This window comes from Urocitellus parryii, chromosome 13 (assembly GCF_045843805.1).
Source record: "Urocitellus parryii isolate mUroPar1 chromosome 13, mUroPar1.hap1, whole genome shotgun sequence".
NCBI lineage: Eukaryota > Metazoa > Chordata > Mammalia > Rodentia > Sciuridae > Urocitellus > Urocitellus parryii.
The window spans coordinates 46,505,527-46,523,520 of record NC_135543.1 but is presented as its reverse complement, the minus strand read 5'-3'; the positions used below and the strand labels follow the sequence as shown (position 1 = coordinate 46,523,520).

General features: G+C 42.5%; 1 protein-coding gene across 3 annotated transcripts in view; it reads left to right on the top strand.

The window, feature by feature from the left end:
• The window catches only part of Lama3 (laminin subunit alpha 3), a 230,644-nt gene that overhangs the window by 66,146 nt on the left and 146,504 nt on the right, over positions 1 to 17,994 (top strand). For all 3 annotated transcript variants that reach the window (XM_026388028.2, XM_026388027.2, XM_026388026.2), the window contains exons 9-12: positions 3,314 to 3,404; positions 5,987 to 6,118; positions 7,417 to 7,479; positions 15,201 to 15,335. In XM_026388028.2, coding sequence (XP_026243813.2) covers positions 3,314 to 3,404; positions 5,987 to 6,118; positions 7,417 to 7,479; positions 15,201 to 15,335 — 421 coding nt within the window. The remainder of the gene's footprint in view (positions 1 to 3,313; positions 3,405 to 5,986; positions 6,119 to 7,416; positions 7,480 to 15,200; positions 15,336 to 17,994) is intronic.

Sequence of the window (17,994 nt, the reverse complement as noted above, 5' to 3'; positions counted from 1 at the left end):
CCCAAAGCCAGAAAGTATAAGCAAGGTTCTTAGGGGAAAGTGACTGGTATTTGTAACTTACTCTGAAGTGCATAAAATACGATGGATTAGTGGATGAAGAGAGGAGTAGGTAGATGGAGAATTAAGTGATAAGGCAAGTACAGTACAATAGTAATGGCATACTTCCGGTGGAAGGTATTTAAGTGTCCCCTGTAAAACTGGACATTTTTCCATAATAAAATGTTGAGGGAAAAGAGCAATGAAAGAAGACTGGAAGCACATTTTGAAATTGATTTATTTCTCTTTAGTGAAACCTTGATGTATTTAACAGAGATTGAAGAACACTAATGTTGTTTGAAATGATGCTGGAAGATATTTTATCTTCATTAACGGAAACAAAGCTTAACCTCTTTGGTAGACACCACTTTTTATCTAAGTCTTAAGCTTATTCCCCAGTTGTTTGTGTCTTTGATGTATTTGTTCTCACTATTTTTTTATATACCTTTATTTATTTATTCTTATGTGGTGCTGAGGATCGAACCCAGGGCCTTGCATGTGCTAGGTGAGCACGCTACGACTGAGCCACAACCCCAGCCCTTGGTCTCACTATTTACAAACTGTCTCCTTTACAAACAAACTCCACATGAAACTGAGAGATGGGCTTCAGAGAGCACACGGAGCAGAGCTGGCTATGTTGCCTCCTGCAAGGAGCCCTACAACATGTCAGAAAAGATTCTAAAAAAATACACCCTCCTTTTAGAATCCATAATAGCATGAACTTTAGAAAAGAGTGTCATCAACAGATCAGGAATTTCATGAGATTCCAAAAAGTTAGAAAGCAAAAACACATACTTGCAGGGATATACAGCTGGAAATGCTAGAATGACTTAGAGAGATCCGAGAGATGACAGATAGAAAAACATTGATTGTGGAGCAATAGTCAAACCTATCAAACATTACTGAAGTTCATAAAAGATGACCTTGATGGAGAGGCATGATGTGTTTCCAGACACTTAATATTATATATATATATATATATATATATATATATATATATATGTATATATACCATTTCTGTGAAACCAATCTATAAACTCAGTGTAATCACAGTAAGAATTCCAACAGAACTTTTATGAAGGTTGATAGACTGATTCTAAAGTTCTTATTGATCAAAGAATATATGAGAATAGTTTAGAAAAGATAAACAATTATGGGGAAATTAGTCTTCTGAGATGTTCAAAATATCATGAATCTGTATTAAGTATGACTCAATGCAGGAATAACTATTCCAATAAAACCTAATAGAAAATCTGGAAACAAAATTCATGTAGATATTTATCTAAGATGAAATGGCAGTTTTAATGGAAAGGAAAGATAAACATTATAAAAATGATGTTGGGACAGTTGGTTCTCATTTGGGGGCAAATTTAATTTTGTATTATGCACATACAGAGAGACTTGGGAGCCTTGACTGGGTATGGAGAAGGAGAGAGGTGCAGCTGGGCCAGTTGACTCGGTGAGCTCCAAGGTGACCAAGTTTGGTCATGTTTACAGTGGCACAATTCACAGGAGCCAAGTTACGGAACTAGCCAAGGGGTCTGTAAACAGATGAATGAATAAACAAAGTTGTGTGTGTGTGTGTGTGTGTGTGTGTGTGACACACAAATACACAGACACACACAATGCAGTTTTATTCATTCATAAAGCAGAATGAAACTCTGTCACTTGTGAAGTGGATGAACTGGAGAGTGTGATGTTAGGTGAAATAAGTTAGACTCAGAAAGTCAAGAGTGAGATGAGATTGGGTGAGCCAAAGGAGGAGGTAGGTGGGGGATGGGCTTCCTGCCCCCAGAGATTCCATCTTCACCTACTCCACTCTTCATCTTGGAGAGTTGAGATTTTTCTCCCCTTACGTTGTCATGCAAATTACATTTCAAGCATCCACTCTTTCAAGCAAGGCCCCCCCCCCACAGAACCTCTAATTTAGAAATTATGAAGTTACCCCTGTCCTTGATTCTTGACCTTCTGCAAACTCTAGACATTATTTCTTTCTCTCTTAGCCTTTTATTATTATTCTTTGTGTTTTAAAAATATAACTTCTCCCTGGCAGATGCTTTGTGGTAGAGGGGAAAGCTTAGACTGCCCTCCTCAGACAACAAACACTTTCTCATTTTCTACTCCAGTTGGAAAAAATTTGGCAGCCAAGCTTAACCAATGTTCTCTACGATAAGACACAACAGGAAGCAACAGAGTGGAGGGTTAATTGGCATTTGATGGAAAGAGAGGGTGGGCTGCAGCTGCTTCTTATTTGCCCATGATGTTTGTGCTTTTAAATGTTAAGCCAGAGAAGTGGCCAGCATGGGTTTTGACCTCAGCATTAAAGTGAATTCAGATTTTAGCCCACAGGACAAGGAGTAGTAATAAATAAAAGTCTGTAGTCAATAAAATCCTCTGAAACAGGGAAGAGAATAGAAAATGAGTCTTTGTTCTTCCCACTGTGTTTCTATGCAGACTTTTGTGTGCGTCAAAGTTTGTTATATTTGTTCCTGTTAATTTTCTATTGCCATTCCTTTCATTAATGAAAGAACACTGTCTTCTTAATCATTTCCAAATTAGAAGCAAAATTGAGCTAGACCCATGGTGTATAGTTCTTGGAAACTGATGATGTATGTTGGGTAATTTGATTTTGTGGCAATTATAAGGATGAACCACAAGCTAGAAAAGGCCGCCTGGTATTATACTTCAAAATAAGATCTGTGCATGAGACCCATGCCTACATTTTCCATTCACATCATAGAAAGGTCTGGGAAATGGTTTCATGACTAAAGCGCAGATAAAATTAGAATGACTAGAAACAGAGGTCTGTATGTATATGCTATTTTTTCCAAAAATGGGAAAAGGTATAAATTAACACATGACCTTTTATTCCTTCAGTTAAACCTAAAGGTAGTTTATTATCCATTCATCAGTTCTTCTGAATGAAGCCATGGGGCTAGTCCTTGAGGTTTTTTCTCACTCAAGTGTTGAGTGCTTTATTAAAGCAAATGATTTTTTTAGAGGGGAAAGGTTTGGTTGTCCGGTTCATGGAACTTTCCTCATTTCCTTTTCCATTGGGGGAAAAAAACTATTATTATTATTATTACGTTTAGAGCCAAGATTAAATCAAAGTGCTTTGGCAAATCTCAGAGACCCAAGATCAAGATCAATGTTTATGTTTTTAGTGACTTTAAAATTTCAATTGTATATGACAGAATTATTTCTCTTGGTAAATAGCACAAAATCAAGAGTACTGGGCTTTTCTAGTATCTTCTAAGTTTCTTTGGTTTCTTTCTAGCACAACACAGCTGGGGTGAACTGTGAAAAGTGTGCCAAGGGTTATTACCGCCCTTATGGGGTTCCAATCGATGCCCCCCATGGCTGCATCCGTAAGTTTTATTTCAACTCTGTGTATCTTGGCCTGTGTAGACTGCTGTTAAGGAAGTGGTCAGACTCAGTTCTGATGGGTTGACAATCTTCCTTCCCTCTCTCTTCATGTTATTGTTTTTACTCTTTTCCGGCAGTTACATAATCACTTCGAGCCCTGGAACTGATAGTATATTTTGTAAGATTAAGTAAAATGGTATTAAAAGTACTTAGGAAAATATTTAACATCTGGCCTGTCACCCTAGGCCTGCAATAAATGTTAGTGTCTCCATTTTCTTTTCTTTTTTTGTACCAAGGATTGAACCCAGAATTGCTTAACCACTGAGCAAAATCCCCAGCCCCTTATATCTTTTATTTTGAGACAGGATCTTGCTAAGTTGCTTAGGGCCTAGCTAAGTTGCTGAGAGTGGTCTTGAACTTGCGATTCTCCTGACTCAGCCTCCCAAGCTGCTGGGATTATAGGGATGCACCACTGCACCCAGGAGTCCCTCCATTTTTGACATATTTCTATGATCTCCAGGAATTTCAACTTTTGTCAGAAATTAACAGCAAAACAACATAGCAGTAATGTCATAAGAATTTAATAAATAGTCATAGTATTTAAAATTTCTGTGACTCATGGGGCACTTGCCCTACGCAAGGCACCGCCTAAATACTGTGCTGAGGTCTTATTTAATTATTATAACAAATTTAGTACATTGTGTCATTATTCTCATTTTTAGATATGAGGAAACCAAGCGATCTGGGTAGTTGAATATTTTGGTCTGGGTGACTCAGCCACCAACTGATAGATCCAGCATGTGGTTCATTTCTGCCTGGTACAACTATATCATGACACTTTTATTATACAGAAGAATGATGCTAGTTTTTCCTGGTGGAATTATTGGTTTGAGGTCAGATTATGGACTTTGCCCTCTAGGCACAACCTGTAGTCTATTTGACACTGTTCTTTTACATTGTCTAGTTGTCACAGTGGAGAATAATTCCAGTCTTGAAGTTGGTCTCTGTGCCTACCCACACTCCCAAATAAATTCAGTATATCATGAACATTTTGAGGACATTAAAGTCCATAGAAAAATCTTTGTTTCTCTCTAGGGCATTCTCTTTTTTTAAATATTTATTTATTTTTTTTAGTTTTCCGCAGACACAACATCTTTGTTTGTATGTGGTGCTGAGGATCGAACCCGGGCCACACGCATGCCAGGCGAGCTTGCTACCGCTTGAGCCAAATCCCCAGCCCTCTAGGGCATTCTTATGTGGGGACAAGTGCATGAAGTACTGCATACATGGCGTACATTAAGGGCATCTGAGTGGCAGGCCACTCCCCTCCTGCTAGGCTCGAGAGCAATAGGCCACTTGCCCCGTAGGCACAGCCCTGGACATGAGGCCATGTGTTGCAGTCCCTGCACTTGCTCCATGGCCCACTCCTCGATTGGTCGCTGCAAGGAAGATTAGCAGACATTGCATTGGTGGCTGCTGTAATCTGCTTAGCCACTGCCTGAGTATATATACATGGTAACTGTGCAATAAAACCAGACCTGCTTCCTGCTTGGTCTCCGGAGGTCTTAATTAGCAACTCTGCAGCTACACTCTCCTCTACCCTGTTCCATGGACCTCCTCGCTGGACGAGAGAGACCCCACGCATTCTTAGTTGTTAAACAAAAGTATTTATGCTTTCCTTCCTTCTTCCCTGTGTCCTGCAAAGCATGTCCATCTCTTGTCTTATGACCACAAAGAACAGGCATCACAAAGGAAAAGAGGACATTGCAAACGTAATTGCATTAGGAACCTCACTCTTAAAAACCACTATCCTAGATTTTTTCAAAGTCATCATTGAAGTGGTATTAGACGCTTACTATAAAGGACTCATAGGACACATCTGTCATAAACAAATCAGGAAAAGGACATCAGGACATGGACTCAGATGAGCTATGACAGTATTTTTTTCCGGGTCCAGTGTAACAACCTGCTGGATGAAGGGAAGCCCCAAGCAGTGGATTGTATTAAACCTCTTGTACTCCAACTGTGTCCTTTTGAAATGCAAGCTACTAATCATCTTTGTTAGCAAACTCTGCCTTCAGCATGCTATATCACTCCATCTAATACTAGAGATTATTGTGGGCATCATCTTGTGGCCACACACTATCTATCCATGTCTAGGCACCTACACTTGTGTGCACATCACAATTGGATACTGATGGCCACTTTGTGCTATTCATGGTTGGCTTATTGTGCCCAACAGACCTGCTAGAACCCACAGAAAAGCCCACCCAGCCAGTCCCCCTGATTGTGGTGTGTGCAGGCTTTGCCCCTTGCTCAGTGACCTGGGCAATGCTCAGTGGAATAACTGACTTCTTGAGAGCTTCTCAGTGTGGGTGCTCATGACAGCTGTTCTCAGATGGCCCATGATGTTGACTCAGTGAGAACCACCAATGAGGTCTGAAGTGGGACATAGACTGTGCCCTTTCAAGGGTAACTCTAGACCACTGACCACATGCGAAACATTGCTGGGAGCTATCGAGACATACTTGCAATATGAAGTGCAGTGAAGGACTGATCCTCTGGAATCTGTTATTTCTCTTAGCTTGCAGCTGTAACCCTGAGCATGCAGATGACTGTGAGCAGGGCTCAGGCCACTGTCATTGCAAACCAAATTTCCATGGAGACTACTGTGAGAAGTGTGCCGCTGGTTACTATAACTTCCCATTTTGCTTGAGTGAGTACCTGGAGAGGCCAGCCTTTCTGGCCCATTGCTGGCCTTTGTGCAGTAACACCTGTGGGTAGTGGGATGGGCCGGGGAGAGGGACAGAAATGGAGCCAGGTAGATTGTATTTACGTGAAAGTGTTCCCCAAGGTTTGGAACATAAGCTTTATAATTCTAGTCCTATTTGACTCTAAGATATTATAATATGGCAACAGACACAGCCATTTCAGTAGGTCAAATATTGGGAACTTCAACTTAGTATTAATCCTTGTGTATGACTTTTCTTGTTAAATCTAGAAGATATGTCATGAGCTTCCAGATGTTCGTTTGCATATAGTATGTGTCATATTTTGGGAGCCAGGGAGTTGTAGTTCCTCTTTACTGCTATAGAACAGGCCATTTATCAGGGCACCTACCTCCACCCTGCAGCATCTTTATGAGAAAAGACATCAGAAATTCTGTAGACCATGAAGAAGAGGAGTATGAAATGGGCTATGCAAACTGTGACAGAGTATCTGTTCTGTTTGTTTGCAACAATGCAAAAATCTGCACTTTTCAATTTGAACAAAGAAACACTATCTCAAGAAGAGCCCCCACCCCCACACCATTAGTTGTAACTCCATCCCTGTGACTCCTGTGGATCTGACACAGGAAAAGTTTACTGAAGCATGGGGCAGGACACATGAAGGAAGTGACTCTAGGTTTCAGTTAATACCTGCTGTCCCAGGACAGTTATTAAAATAGCACCCACTTTCACTGTGGAGATTATCCTAGTTTGGATGATAAAATATATTTAAAGGAAACAAAGTCTTAAGTCTAAATAAAATGGTCCCACATCAGGAGCTTATCAATTTACAGTCTGATTATTGAATAGAAGCAGGGTAGAAATTTCCCTGGTCTTTAATGGAAAGAAAAAAAGGGAGAAGGAGAAATCTGAATCACTTTTATGGTCTAAACAAGATTCCAGGGCAAGAAATTTGAAAGAAAACATTTAAAAAAAAAGCTAGTCTCAATCTTACTTTAAAATAACCACTAAAAAAAGAAAAGAAAAGCCACACTTGTCCCTGTTTAGTCTGAGACTGAACTATTATGAGCACAAAACATCTATCTCTGTTCTTTAATCTACAAATGAGAATGTCTGATCAGGGAAGTTTCAGTCACCAGGCACATGTAAACTAGAGCAGTATTGCCTTTCTTCAAATTCATTTTTATGAGTTACTTTCACTAAGTGAGACAGGGCTTCTTCCTACTTAGCACAACTTAATGTTTTACTTTACTATCCCCTTAATCATTCTTTATGTATTTTATAGGAATCCCTGCTTCTCCTGTTTCTACTCCAAGTCTAGAAGATCCAGAAGCTGGAAATATAGAAGGCAAGTAACCTCTCCTTTGATTTAACATCAATAAAAATGGTATGCTTTATTATCTTTTCCAACTTCCTCTGCACTCCACCAAGCCCAAGTTCAGGTCAGCGACCTTGTCCTAATCGACCTGCTCCCTACCTACCACTCTCTACTGCATCCTGTCTTTGGCTGTGGCACTGCCTGATTAAGGAAATGGAACAGGGCTTGGATTAGATATTACTAGCTTGCTCAGTGCTATACTTATTTGGGTTCTCCAAAAGCAGATCCTGACAAGGGAATTGAGTGTAAGTCGTTTATTTTGGGAGATGATCCCAGGAAATACTAGGAAGGGTGTAGGTCAGGGAGTGGAGGGAACCATTGTAAAGGTGCATTAGTCAGCAAGGGTAGTGGTGGCATCTGGAGTGTCATCCCTCTAAATAACTCCAGGAGACAAAGTGCTACCTCCTCAGGTCAATCCCTGTGAAGCAGTCTGCAGCCAGTAGGGGCCTGCCTTGGGCACTTAGAGAAGGCCTGCAGGAAGGCTGGGGAGCCTCTACAGCTAGGAAAAAGCCCCTAGTCTGAGAGTAGCAGGAATGTACAGTACAGAGATGAGGACCCAGAAATTGTGGTGCTATATCTACCTGATTACTTGTTCTGCAAGTATTTTGAGATGCCCAACATTGTGCAAAGCATCAATTTGGCTGCTGGGGATTTAACAGTAAAAAGGAAAAAAAAAAAATCCAGTTTTCCTGGAGTGAATACACACACACACACACACACACACACACACACACACACACACAGGATTGGAGTCAAGGGTGCTGTTTTTTCTTGTTTTTAGTACTGGCAATTGAACCCAGCGGCACTTCACCACTGAGCCACATCCCCATCCATTTTTTTATATTTTATTAGAGACCAGGATCTTGCTGAGTTGCTTAGGGCCATGCTAAGGCTGACTTTGAACTCATGATACTCTTGCCTCAGCCTCCCAAGTCACTGGGATTATAGGCATGTGTCATTGTGCCCTGCAAGGATGCTGTGGTTTTTTTTTTTTTTTTTTTGAAACAGGGTCTCACTGAGTTGCCTATGGCCTTACTAAGTTGCTGAGGCTGGCCTTAAACTTGTGGTCCTCCTACCTCAACTTTCTGAGTCATTGGGATTATAGGCATGTACCACAGTGCTCTCTCTCTCTCTCTCTCTCTCTCTATATATATATATATATATATATACACACACACACACACTAGTGTGTGTGTGACTACAAAACAAAATATCTAATATATTTGACTGTCATATTCAGAGTTGTGTCCTACACAAGGGTGCTGCTTTTAACGGGGAGCCATTTGCACCATAGATATAAACTAATTCATAATGAGCAGATTGCAGGCCTCTAGGCTTGGTTCTGCAGCTGTGGCCATTTCCTGCACTAATCCTTAGTGGCACCCAGGGGCCCACCTCATTCAGGACATACTTGTACCAATGTAGGGGCACACTACACACAGCCCACCTCTGTGCCCCATCTGAGTCATACTCAGCTCACCCCCTGAGTTTGCCTCTCCACCCAGGGCACCTGTAGAGTCCTGGTGTTGCTCATCTCATCAGGGACAAGGTGGTGTTGTTCCTCTCTCAGAAATAAGGTCAAGGGCAAGGAGTAAGGATGAGACTGAGGACTTGGGGGGAGGAGGGAGAAGGTGTGAGAGTCATCCTGGAGTAAGGGGACATAAATGGGCTTGGGAAATGTCATAGGGTTGTTGGGTGGCACTTGAGTGAGGATTCACAGGAGCTCTGTTATAATGTGAGTCTGGGCCAAATGTAGTGGTGGATGTTCATAATTTTAGTAACTCGAGAGGCTGAGGAAGGAGGATTGCAAGTTTGAGGTCAGCCTCAGCAACTTAAAGAAATTTTCAGCAACTTAAATCCTTTACAATTTGGCAAGACCTCATCTCTAAATTTAAAAATAAAATAAGATAAAAAGAGGCTGGGAATGTAGCTCAGTGGTAGAGCACCTGTGGGTTCAATTCCCAGTAGGAAAAAAATATTGAGTCCCCTTTACTTTCCTCCTCTTATTCTCTAGTTCTTACCCTACCCATAACCGACTCCTGTGATCATACCATGGGGCTATGTGTTATTGACGGGGTGCTGTCTTACATTGTCCATATGCCATCATGAGACGCCTGCTAAGCACTTCCAGACAGCAGCTATGCTTGACTTGGTTTGTAATTCCTGTCTGTACAGACAGACTTAGGTATCCTTCCCATGGTGGGAATCAGCACACGTTTCCTTCAGTGTTTGTAAATTGACTAGAATGGAACTTAATGTTTGAGCCTTGATTACAACACACACTCCTGTTTTTCTTCCACAAGAATGTTGTGGGTGTCCTTTTTATAGTCTATTTACAGTACTCCCACTGATATTCAGTTTCTTCCTTTTCCCAAGTAGACTGGCAGTGACTTCAGGAAAAGAAATTTCAGTGAACTTGAAGGGAAATTCGGATGTTTATTTAAAAATATTAGGGCAGCCTTGGAATACAGCCTGGAGAAAGAGAAGCTTCAGTTAGTGCAATCAGGTCCGTGTGGGAATTTGAACACTCATACCCACTTCAGTGTCGTCTTCTATTAATACATTAAGAAAACACACATTTGTGGACCTAACTTCTGGCAATGAGTATCAGAGGCTCAAATTTGTAAACTGCCAGGAGATGCATAGCACTGGGTAATACTCCTGAGAATTTTAATTCTTTAAGGCCCATTGAAGATTTTATGTCCTGGAACATCATGGCTTTTAAGCAGGAGCTGTTTTAGAATGCTTTGCTTTTCAAAATATAAATTCCTGTCTGTCACCTGAGATCTTAATCTAAATTTCCAGGAGTGAAGCCCAGGCTTGTATTTTGAGCACAGTTTCCAGATGATTCGGATGCCTGCTTCTTTTTAATAACTGCTGCTCTAGTTAGCAGAAATTCCTATTTTAGTGGTCAGCAAGCTTTAGAATGAAAGGTCAGACAGTAAAGATTTTTGGCTTTGTGGTCCTTATAGATTCTGTCTCGAGGTCCCCAGCTGCTCAACCACAGGCAACATACAAATGAATGAGCTTGGCTGTGTGCCAATAAAACTTTATTTACTAAAACAAAGACAGATTTGGCCCTTGAGCCAAAATATACAGATCCCAGGGTTACATCAGAATCTCTGGGTGTGGAATTCCATACCCAAGCAGTGGTATTTTATCAGGAAATTCTAATGGGCAATCAAGATTGAGACTACTGATCTAGTAACTTGATCCTCCACATCCATGGATTCTGTATCTGCAGATTAACCAAGTGCAGATTGAAAATATTTTTAAAGTGTCTGTACCGAACAATGTACAAATTGTTTTCTTATTATTATTCCCTAAGTGGTACAGAACAGCAAATATTTATACAGCATTTACATTGCATTAGATATTTAAAATTAATCTAGAGAGGATTTGAAATACATGGAAGGATGTGCATAGGTTATTTTAAATGTTATAAATACTTGTCATTGTGTATAAGGGACTAGCACATCTTCAGATTCTGGTATCCTCAGGTGGTGTGTATGGTTTGGATGTAAGGCATTCTCCAAAAGCTGACATGGGAGACAATGCAAGGTTTGGAGGAGAAATGATTGGGTTATAGCCTTAGCCCAATCAGTGAATTAATCCCTGATGGGATTAAGTGAGTGGTAACTGGAGGCAGGTGGGGTGTGGCTGGAGGAAGTGGTTCATGGTGGGGACATGACTATGGGGTATATATTTTGTATCTGGAGAGTGGAGTTTTTCTCTCTCTGAATCCTGGTCACTATATGTGAGCTGCTTCCCTCTGCCACACTCTTCCGCCATGATGTTCAGCCTCACCTAGAGCCCCTGGGGAGTCGAGCTGGCTGTTTATTGATTGAGACCTCTTAAACCATGAACTCCTTAATAAGCCTTTCCTCCTTTACAGTTAGTCTGGTCAGATCCTTTAGTCACAGCAGCTTCCTAAAATATGGTGGAAGAAGGGGCACCCTGGATCTAATCCCAGCCATGAGAAGCTGAAACAAATGAGGAGGTCAGTTTTGCAGATGGGAATGTGTTCAGATAACTCACTACATTTCATGACTTTGTATATCATGAGAATTTTCCAGAACAAATGATCAGTTATTTCCATCTCAGAGTTATTCTTAGGAAGTCAACCTATAGCAAACACATCTTCAAGGGTTCCTTTTGGAATTAACAAAAAGAATGGGTGCCCAAAGCATAATCTCTAGAGGGACCCTAACCTATGGGTTTGTGTACACTCTTCTCTTCCAAGTCCAAAGAGCAGGGGTAAGCATAGCCAGTGGTGGTGATAGAATGACCGGGTGCTCCTTTGTCAAGGAAATTGAGGCAAATGGGGCTGATCATATGAACAGTGTGTTTGGCCTAAAGACATGGCTCCCAGTTTGATTATTGAATGAGGTTTCTTCATAAAGATTTTAAAAAGGTTTGGATTCCCCCAGTCACTTTGTAAGGATGGGCCGTTGCCATCACCAAAGTTCTGAGGTCAGAGTGGTTGGGGTTAAGGGGTGTGCTAAACAAGGGAAACCCCAAAGAGCTTGGGGCGATGATCTCTGGGGCCTGTTCTCCTGGCAATGCCTTCCCCAGGCTGAGCATCTCTCTGACCAACAGAGAGGGGATGTCACTCTTGGCTTGGAGACCTGCCAGATAAGGCTTAAGAGATGCATAAACTAATCCTGAGAGCTCAGTTTGGAAGCTTTTCCACTAAAATAGAATTTTACTGAGAATTGCAGAATTAACTATTTAGTGTAGTCTTCATTTATTACACTTTGATAAAGGCCTGCTCTGCAGTAGGCCCCGAGCAGGCGGCTCCCTGTTATGCAGTCCCAGCTCCTCAGTAGCTCCCAGGGGTAGACATGGACAGGTAGACAGAAGAACAGGAGCTAAGAGCAGTACTGGGAAGAACAGGAAGCTGTGGGCATGCAGGAGAGGTAGCTGGGAAGCCAGACGGTGGAAGGAAGGGAGGGAGAGAGAGGGGCAGGCTTCCCCAGAGCAGGAGAAGAATTCTGAGCCGTGTCTTGGAGCACAAAGAGCCATTAGCCAGGCAGAGAGACAGAGTGGCAGGGAAGAGAAGGCATAGGGATAGGAGAGGGGATGGCAGGCTGAATCGTGGGAAGCGGGGACAAGTTCAAGGGAAGGACATCTATGGGGTTAGGATGAGCTGCCAGGCTCAGATATGCGGGCTTGTGAGGCACAGCTGTGCCTTGTCTAAGGGATGCCATCACTTCTGAAGACGTTGCAGATTTGCATATTTATAACAATGGTTTCATTTCCTTTTTCTAATGTGCATGAAGATGCTACATGGGTTGCCTGGAAAATTTGGAAGGAGTTACGGTGTCACACATGTGAAGAACTTTTGATTGTGTCTTGAGGTGGCATTGGGTCGCCTTAGAGGGTCTTAAAACTGGGAAGTGATCTGAAAAGTTTCATGGGTTTGAAAGATCACTCTTGACACACCATGAAGAATGAATGAAAAGGCTGAGATAGGATGCCCTCCGTCGGCCTCCTTAGGAGGATCTCAAAATTACCCAGGCAAACAAGGTTGAGGTCCTGAACTCTGGCAGGAGGGGAATATTCAAGGGACTCTCCTGAGATGGGGTCCCTGAGACTTAGTGATGAGATATGTGCAGTTCTTTGTGGTTCGGTTATAAATCAAGATTCTTGGAACCTCAGCACCAAGGTCAAGTCCAGACTTCTCACAGAATCCCTAAGCTTGGTTTAACACCAGACTGATTCATGGTAAAATGTCCTCTTTCCTTGTGGCATTCTTGGCGGACAGGGGTGGGTGTTGTGACCTTGTATGGTCGCTGTGAGGGACAGCTCATGCCAGCCTGGGTTCAAGGCTTCTCTTGTTTTGAATGTGTCCAGGTCATTTCTATAAGACAATGACCCTCTCCTCCTCTTTGTTTTGTTACTCATCTTTTATCTGAAAGCTTAAAAGTTTAGGGCAAAGGAAAAGAGGAGGGATTTAGCTAACTTTTTACCTTATCTATTATTTTAACCTTTATAGAAAATCTCTCAAAAACACATCAAACTCCCTCCCTTGATAAATAGGCTAAACCCCAATATTTGAGCCTCTCCTGATCCTACTCAGGAGAGCATGTTGCACATTTAAATGCTAATGTCATTGATAGAAATCTAACTGTTGTCAATATGAGATTGGCTTAAATACATATAACAATCTAGGAAGTCCCCTGAAAGTGGGTTTTAAAATTATCCATTTGTGACAGGCACAGTGGCACACACCTGCAATTCCAGGGACTCTGGAGGCTGAGTCAGGAGGATTGCAAATTGGAGGTCAGTTGGGTAATTTAGCAAGACCCTGTCTCAGAATAAAAAATTAAAAGGGCTGGGTATGGTGGTGCATGCCTGTAATCCCAGCAGCTCAAGAGACTGGGGCAGGAGGACTGCCAAGTTCAAGGCCAGTCTCAGCAATTTATCGAGGCTCTAAGCAACTTGACAAGACTCAAGTCTCAAAAAATAAAAAGGGCTAGGGATGCTGCTCAGTGGTAGTACGTCCCTGGGTTAAATCTCAGGTACTGAAAGGAAAAAAAAATCGGTTTTGTATTCTTAGTATAATAGAAGGCAGGCTTTGGAATTAGCCAGACCTGGATTCAAGTCCTAATTCTGTCCTCCTGGTTGTGTGACCCCAAGGCAAGTTAAATACTCTTTATGAGGCTCTTTTTATTGAATTCTAAATGCATACCTATCTTACAGGATTCTTGCTTGACTTTATAACTAATATATTTATAGTAAAATCAAGCAAGAGGCCTTTTTCTTTTCTTTCTTTCTTTTTTTTTGGTACTGGAGTTTAAGTTGCTGAGGCTGGTCTTATAATCCTCCTGTCCCAGCCTCTCCAAGTCTCTGGGATTACATGTGTGACAGCCATGCCTGGGAACAGGCCTCTGTTTTTGAGAAATATTTATTTATTGAGACATATAATGCAATGGGACTAGGGTCCATGGTACCAGGCTGGGTCTCTCCCATGATAGTGTCAGGATGCCCAGAAGGTGAGAATGGAAACTTCAAGGTATGTGTTGACCTACGATCAGAAGTCACAGGATAGAACTTTTGCCTCATTCTTTCGGCCAAAGAAAGCCACAAGTCAATCAGTGATTTCCAAAGCCAAAGTGTGATAAAAGGAGAACATAAGATAAAGAATAAGGAGAAAAAAATGTGGGAGTCTGTTTATATATACAGACAGCCTCAGGGAGACCTTCTGAGGAGTTGACATAGGAACTGACACTTGAGAGGTGACAAAGAGCTATTGTGTCAAGAGGCAGGGAAGGGGCATACCAGGCAGAGGGAATAAACTGAGCAAAGGTCCTGAGGCAGGAAAGTGCTTGAATGGGACATTGAAGAAGTGTGGATGCTACAAAGACCTTGTGTCTGGAGCACTGAGTTAGACAGTCTGTGGGAAGCCACCGAAGCTACATCTGGCCTGGAATAGGAATCGGAAGGTGGAAGGTATATATATATATTTAATTCCCAATTGCCATTAGATGAGAATCTATTAAATTGGTATCTCTGACTTTTCCTGAATATTTATTTCCCTTTAAGATGTTGTCTTCTGGATTAAGAATATTTATAAACCATAGATTATTCATAACCTGTGTTTCCACAACAGAAGTCTGGAGGGAGGGAGAAATTAGCCAAGGCAGGGAGGGGGGTGGCCCCCTCTGAATGTCTCTTGTCCTTTGCAGGGTGTGACTGTAACTTGGAAGGTGTTCTCCCTGAAATATGCGATGACCTCGGAAGGTGTCTGTGCCGTCCCGGGGTCGAGGGCCCCCGGTGTGACACCTGCCGCTCTGGTTCCTACTGGTTCCCTATTTGCCAAGGTAAGTGAGCAGAACCCAGTGGACTCTCAGGCCTCCAAACAAAATCCCTCCTGAGAAAAGTCAGAGCTTCTTTCTGGCAGAGTTGCGTGACCTGCACTTTAATAACTGAGCCCCTGGCTGACCCAGGAATGCTCCCTGGGCCTGTCCTGCTGGGACCTCGTCACCTCCCCTCTCTTGTCTTTCCAATGCTACTCTTGCTCCCTGTTCTGGGGCTAAGCGCTGTAGATTCAGGTTCTGGTTCTGGGGAGGAAGTGGTGTCTGAACAGGGTCTGGGAACCTGTCAGGTAGGTGGGAGAAGGAAGTGGGGCATTCCAGGGAGAAGGCCTAGAATATGCAGACTGCAGACATGGCAGACCATAAACCCCTTCCTCACGTGTTTTGTACCCTTGTGGATCCTCCCTAGTAAGAGTCACTAGGGGCAGGGTGGAAGGAGGAGGTGTCTGGCCTGGCCGTTAGAGCATAACAGGTGTGCAGCAAATGTGCGGATGAACGAAGGAAGAGATGGATTTGCCCCATTTCTCTCCTGCCTCCTCCTCTCCATCTGCCACTTGCTTCCCCTGATGGCCAGGGTTGTAGGGAAGGAAAGAGAAAGAAGAGAAGAGCATTAGTCAGGGCTCAGGGCAGGAGAATGACATTGTGGCATTTGCCAGTAAATGGACGGAACTTGAGGCCATCATGCTAAGTGAAATAAACCAATTCCAAAAAACCAAAGGCTGAATATTCTCTCTGATATACTCCAGGTATTATGAACAGAAAGGGACTTCCTGTAGGTAAGAGGTCACTAAACTGAGTCACTGAGACTGGAGTAGCCGGCTGTAGGCTGGACTCCTTGGGAGATCTCAGGGGAATGGCCAGGACGGTTGAGGCACCATACAAAGGTCAGGAAGCTACCAGAATCCTGGGCAAAGGCCTTGACCCCAGAGGGGAGGTGGATACCAACAGGGCCAGCCCTGCTGCTCACCCCAAATAGAAAATCAAACAGAGAAAGCGGCAGTGAAGCAGGAAGGGGCCTTTATTCTCAGGGTAGCACCGGGAAGGCAGGTCTCAGGGCTGACTTTGGGGTGTCAGCAATAGTTTTGTGGGTAATAGGGAAGAGACAGGCAAGAGTGGAGGGGGTGTGCAGAGCTGGCCATCTTGGTGAGGTCATGATCTGGTTGATCATTATCCTGGAACTGGTCATGCGGCATCTTATTGGAAATAAGGAAGGTGCCTGGGCTCAGGGGGAAGTTTTGGTTTTTTGTCACTAGATGTTTATCTATTGGGTTCATGATCCTGGAATTTAACATAAGCCAAGGGAAAGAATAACTCAGAAAAGAACAGGTCAGAGGGAGCCAGACAACATGGAGTTAGTTATGTTCATGATCAGGCCCTGCTTTGGGAAGACCATACTGCTGCTGCCTCCACAGCCATCTCTCTCTCTTTCTCTTACACTCTCTCTCTCTCAAATATTTTTTGTAATTGTAGATGGATACAATACCTTTATTTTATTTATTTATTTTTATGTGGTGCCGAGGATCAAACCCAAGGCCTCACATGTGCTAGGCAGGTGCTCTACCACTGAGCCACAACCCCAGCCCCCCACCCCAGCTCTTTTTATTTGTTCTTTTTAGATATACATGATATACACGACAGTAGAGAGTATTTTGACACATTCTACATACGTGGAATATAACTTTCCATTCTTGTGGTTGTACATGATGTGGAGTTACACTGTATTCATATATGAACATAGGAAAGTGATGTCCGATTCATTCTACTGTCTTTCCCAATCCCATTCTCCCTCCCTTCCCTTCATTCCCCTTTGTCTAATCTAATGAATTTCTATTCTTCCTTCCCTGCCCCTTTATTGTGTGTTAGCATCCACGTATCAGAGAGAACATTTGGCCTTTGGTTTTTGGGGATTGTCTTATTTCACTTAGCATGAGAATCTCCAGTTCCATACATTTACTGGCAAATGCCATAATGTCATTTATCTTTAAGGCTGAGTAATATTCCATTGTGTATATATACCACATTTTCTTGAAGCACACTTGGGTTGATTCTATAGTTTAGCTATTATGAGTTGAGCTGTTATGATCATCAATATGTGCCTGCATCAATATGTGGCTGCATCACTGTAGTATGCTGATTTTAACTTCTTTGGATATAAACTGTGCAGTGGGATAACTGGGTCAAATGGTGGTTGCATTCCAAGTTTTCTAAGGAATCTCCATACTATTTTCCAAAGTGATTACATCAATTTGCAGTCCTACCAGCAATTTCTTGGTACTCAGGAAATCAGAGACAGGGTATAGCAACAGAAATGTTCACAAGCAGTAGGAAGGCGGCCTCCTTCTTACTTCCCATTCTTTAATTTATTAAAACATTTTTTTTTTGCAGTGTGGCAAGCATGCATACTACGCAAACACTCTTCCACTGAGCTCCACCCAGTCCTTATGCAAATATTTCTAATTTTCAAAACTCAATTAGCATCCAGAGCCCAACTCCAGGAAAAATCTGTGGAGTGCTGCTTTTAGCTTTCCAGCCTCTGAACACAGGAGAAGGGTAGAATGGGTAACAGGCTCTCTCATTGGCTAGATCAGCCACACTGTGGATGAATGGGGACAGAGCAGGAAAAGCCCTCCCCTAAGCAGCAGGATCCAGTTGTGATGAGCAAGGG